We start from the raw sequence: 5,000 nt of genomic DNA, 5'->3' as shown, positions 1-5,000 counted from the left end.
GTGTGTGTGTGTGTGTGTGTGTGTGTGTGTGTGTGTGTGTGTGTGTGTCTGTCTGTCTGTCTGTCTGTCTGTCTGTCTGTCTGTCTGTCTGTCTGTCTGTGTCTATATGCGCTCTCTCTCTCTCTCTCTCTCTCTCTCTCTCTCTCTCTCTCTCTCTCTCTCTCTCTCTCTCTCTCTCTCTCTCTCTCTCTCTCTCTCTCTCTCCCTCTCTGCATTTTGAGAGAGAGAGAGTTGACAGGCCCCTCACCTCTCTCTCTCTCTCTCTCTCTCTCTCTCTCTCTCTCTCTCTCTCTCTCTCTCTCTCTCTCTCTCTCTCTCTCTCTCTCTCTCTCTCTCTCTCTCTCTCTCTCTCTCTCTCTCTCTCTCTCTTTCTTGCCCCCATAGGTTGCCTTGCACGTTGCGAAAGAGACAGGGAGGGAGAGAGAGGGAGAGGGCATGGGTGCATTATACCTTCCTCCCTTCTTAACCTCCCTCCCCTCTCTCTCTCTCTCTCTCTCTCTCTCTCTCTCTCTCTCTCTCTCTCTCTCTCTCTCTCTCTCTCTCTCTCTCTCTCTCTGGTTATAAGTTCGAAAATAATTTATCTTAAATAATTATATACTTTTTTTTTATTTATTGTTTTTATATTTGCGAGTGTGTGTGTGTGTGTGTGTGTGTGTGTGTGTGTGTGTGTGTGTGTGTGTGTGTGTGTGTGTGTGTTTGAGGCAGTGTTACCGTAGTAGTAGTAAGTAGTAGTAGTAGTAGTAGTAGTAGTAGTAGTAGTAGTAGTAGTAGTAGAAATTCTTGTTTTGAATCTCTCTCTCTCTCTCTCTCTCTCTCTCTCTCTCTCTCTCTCTCTCTCTCTCTCTCTCTCTCTCTCTCTCTCTCTCTCTCTCTCTCTCTCTCTCTCTCTCTCTATACACACACACAGAAATCTTGTTAATATGCCATTAGAACCATAAAAACACACTTGAAAACCCGCGTCACTTCAGCTACAGCCATTTGAATGTAGGAATTTTGTTAATCTGTCGCTAGAATCGTAAAAACACACTTGAAAACCCGCGTCACTTGTGCTAGAGTCTTTTGAGTGTAGAAATTCTGTTAATCTGTCGCTAGAATCGTAAAAACACACTTGAAAACCCGCGTCACTTGTGCTAGAGTCTTTTGAGTGTAGAAATTCTGTTAATCTGTCGCTAGAATCGTAAAAACACACTTGAAAACCCGCGTCACTTGTGCTAGAGTCTTTTGAGTGTAGAAATTCTGTTAATCTGTCGCTAGAATCGTAAAAACACACTTGAAAACCCGAGTCACTTCAGCTACAGCCATTTAGTGTAGAAATTTTGTTAATCTGTTGCTAGAACCGTAAAAACTTCCTTGAAAACCTGCGTCACTTCAGCTACAGCCATTTGAGTGTATAAATTTTGTTAATCTGTCGCTAGAATCGTAAAAACACACTTGAAAACCCGCGTCACTTGTGCTAGAGTCTTTTGAGTGTACAAATTTTGTTAATCTGTCGCTAGAATCGTAAAAACACCCTTGTAAACCCGCGTCACTTCAACTACAGCCTTTTGAGTGTACAAATTTTGTTAATCTGTCGCTAGAATCGTAAAAACACACTTGAAAACCCGCGTCACTTGTGCTAGAGTCTTTTGAGTGTACAAATTTTGTTAATCTGTCGCTAGAATCGTAAAAACACACTTGAAAACCCGCGTCACTTGTGCTAGAGTCTTTTGAGTGTAGAAATTTTGTTAATCTGTCGCTAGAATCGTAAAAACACACTTGAAAACCCGCGTCACTTGTACTAGAGTCTTTTGAGTGTAGAAATTTTGTTAATCTGTCGCTTGAAAACACCCGCAGGTATTTTGAATAAGCGTTTAGGCAAATATTTCGCCTCAGATCTCCGGTTCTCAGCATTTTTTTTTTAAGTTTGTCATGTTTTTTTTTTATTTTTCCTTTAAAATTTGCGTTATTTTTTTAAGTAAATAAGTGCCACCAAGCTCATTTGAATACACGTGCCCCCCCCCTCTCTCTCTCTCTCTCTCTCTCTCTCTCTCTCTCTCTCTCTCTCTCTCTCTCTCTCTCTCTCTCTCTCTCTCTCTCTCTCTCTCTCAATAATAATATAATAAGGCTTTTTCTCTCTCTCTCTCTCTCTCTCTCTCTCTCTCTCTCTCTCTCTCTCTCTCTCTCTCTCTCTCTCTCTCTCTCTCTCTCTCTCTCTCTCTCTCTCTCTCTCTCTCTCTCTCTCTCTCTCTCTTTCAATAATAATATAATAAGGCTTTTATCTCTCTCTCTCTCTCTCTCTCTCTTTCAATAATAATATAATAAGGCTTTTCTCTCTCTCTCTCTCTCTCTCTCTCTCTCTCTCTCTCTCTCTCTCTCTCTCTCTCTCTCTCTCTCTCAATAATAATATAATAAGGCTTTTTCTCTCTCTCTCTCTCTCTCTCTCTCTCTCTCTCTCTCTCTCTCTCTCTCTCTCTCTCTCTCAATAATAATATAATAAGGCTTTTATCTCTCTCTCTCTCTCTCTCTCTTTCAATAATAATATAATAAGGCTTTTCTCTCTCTCTCTCTCTCTCTCTCTCTCTCTCTCTCTCTTTCAATAATAATATAATAAGGCTTTTATCTCTCTCTCTCTCTCTCTCTCTCTTTCAATAATAATATAATAAGGTTTTTCTCTCTCTCTCTCTCTCTCTCTCTCTCTCTCTCTCTCTCTTTCAATAATAATATAATAAGGCTTTTATCTCTCTCTCTCTCTCTCTCTCTCCACTTTTTTTCTTTCACTAATAATAATATAAGGTTTTTCTCTCTCTCTCTCTCTCTTTCCACTCTTTTTCTTTCAATAATAATATAATAAGGCTTTTCTCTCTCAAGATTTCCTCTTAACCCTCTCTCTCTCTCTCTCTCTTTAATTTAAACCTAGTTAAACGTAGGTACATTATCATGCGAAGGTACATTATCAGGTGAAGGCGCACTGCCACGTGCAACCTGTTTTAGGGGTGTGATACAACACAAATATAAATATAAAGATATATATATACATATATATACATTCTTTATGGACTTGTGTTAATATTGTTAGCAGGAGGGTTGGGAACGAGCCCCTCCAGTGGTGTGCTGTTAACTTCACGTCCTGGGTATCCATCCCCCTGATGTGAGGGACGGAGGACGCGAAGACGTTCCACGGTCTGGAGACTCGCCCCCAAAAGGTGGGCCGGTGTTGGCTGGAGCGGGAACGCGGCACTTCCACCGAGTCACCACCGGATGACACCGTTCTCGTGTCCCGCGAGGTGACTCTGGCGGACAGCCGTAGTCCCGCCAGGCGTGGCACACCCTGCACCTGTGCCTTGTGGAACACCACAAGGGCCGCCAGGTCCCTGCGGTGTTCTATCGTGTCGACGGGAGCCTCAGGATGGGCTGGGGGCACCTGCTGCTTCCACCAGTCGCAGCGCCCGTCGCTGGATGCCGTGGAGCTTGCTGATGTGTGTGGCAGCACAGGACATCCAGGAGAGGGCGGAATACTCTAAATAAGGCCGTATCTGGCCCTTGTAGAGCAACAGCCTCCCTCTCATGTCCAGCAAGTTGGCCACCCTCCTCTCTCTTTCTCTCTCTCATTTTTATAGTGATAATAATACAAGTTACCTTTTTCATTTTCTTTATTTCATTCATTTTTTTTTGTAACAAGACTAAAAAATATACTCAATTTGATAATAATAATAATAATAATAATAATAATAATAATAATTCTGTAAACTATTACATATATTTTCTATTAATTTCTATATATTCTATTTTCTTAACAGGCACTTCCTCCCACACACAAGGTCACTCTTATCCAACTCACACAGCCTCCCCCTGACCCCCTCACACCCTTCAACACCCCCTCACACCCCGTCAACACCCCCTGACACCCTCACACCAGGCCGAACCCTTCACTCTGCTGTACGGCCTGTAGAAGTTTGTATTTCAGCTTCTCTTTGGTGTTGTATCTTGGCAGGTCGAGTTGGGCGATGCAGGTGTGTGCGACCGGAAGGAAGCTGTCGTCTGCTGTGCTTTGGATCATCAACTTGAGTGCCTGAGAGAGAGAGAGAGAGAGAGAGAGAGAGTTTATAAGAGAAAAAGAAAGAGAGGGAGAAAATATTGGTGTGTGTGTGTGTGTGTGTGAGAGAAAATACAATAAATTACTATTAAATTTATTATTATTATCATTATTATTATTATTATTATTATAAATTTATTCATATTTCAGAGGAATGACTGAGAAGAAAGGAAGGAAGGAAGAAAAGGGAGGAGGATACAAGAAAGAAGGAAGGAAGAGGAGGACTAGGAGGAAGGAAGGAAGGAAGGAAGGAAGGAAGGAAGAGAAGAGGACAAGAAGGAAGAGAAAAGGAGGACACTCTCTCTCTCTCTCTCTCTCTCTCTCTCTCTCTCTCTCTCTCTCTCTCTCTCTCTCTCTCTCCCACAGACCCACAGGATATCCCCCCACAGGATGTTGACAAACCCCACAGTCACTCCCCTCAGCCCCTCTCTCTCTCTCTCTGTCTCTCACCTACCTTCAGGCCCAGAATAGGAACCCTGTCAGTGCCCGTCAGGAACTTCAAAAACAACTTCTTCTGCTCCAGGGAGAGTTTGTGAAATACTTCCCAGAACGTGCGTATGACCGGGTGGTCTGGGAAACATTCGCCCTGGAAACACCGACAGAAATCAATAAACGGAAGGATATTAGTGTGAACGGTGTGTTTATTTACATTCCTGCGGTGTCGTGTGGGAGGACTGGGTGAAAACAGACAGTAGAGGAGGTGGGAAGGGGAGGACTGGGTGAAAACAGACAGTAGAGGAGGTGGGGAGGAGAGGACTGGGTGAATAAAGACAGCAGAGGAGGTGGGGAGGGGAGGACTGGGTGAATCAAGACAGCAGAGAAGGTGTGGATTGTGTTCTACAGGAGAGAATGAAAGGATTGGATAAATATTTAAAGAGAGAGGCAACAAAAGATTAGAGACATGAGGAAGGATTGGAGAAATATTAAA

General features: G+C 43.1%; 2 protein-coding genes across 9 annotated transcripts in view; one reads left to right on the top strand and one right to left on the bottom strand.

The window, feature by feature from the left end:
• Positions 1-5,000, top strand: part of LOC135100904 (valine--tRNA ligase, mitochondrial-like) — a 100,567-nt gene that overhangs the window by 68,262 nt on the left and 27,305 nt on the right. The gene's annotated exons all lie outside the window — the stretch shown is intronic.
• LOC135100896 (probable E3 ubiquitin-protein ligase HERC4) overlaps positions 3,612-5,000 on the bottom strand; it is a 3,354-nt gene continuing 1,965 nt past the window's right edge. Inside the window, exons 5-6 of the mRNA XM_064004452.1 lie at positions 4,527-4,658; positions 3,612-4,048 (exon numbers count right to left, since the gene is read on the bottom strand). Of these exons, the coding sequence (XP_063860522.1) occupies positions 3,887-4,048; positions 4,527-4,658 (294 nt within the window). The 3' untranslated portion in view covers positions 3,612-3,886. The remainder of the gene's footprint in view (positions 4,049-4,526; positions 4,659-5,000) is intronic.

This window comes from Scylla paramamosain, chromosome 5, assembly GCF_035594125.1.
Source record: "Scylla paramamosain isolate STU-SP2022 chromosome 5, ASM3559412v1, whole genome shotgun sequence".
Lineage (NCBI taxonomy): Eukaryota > Metazoa > Arthropoda > Malacostraca > Decapoda > Portunidae > Scylla > Scylla paramamosain.
Note: the sequence above shows the minus strand (reverse complement) of the source record. Positions and strands in the feature narration are given on the sequence as shown.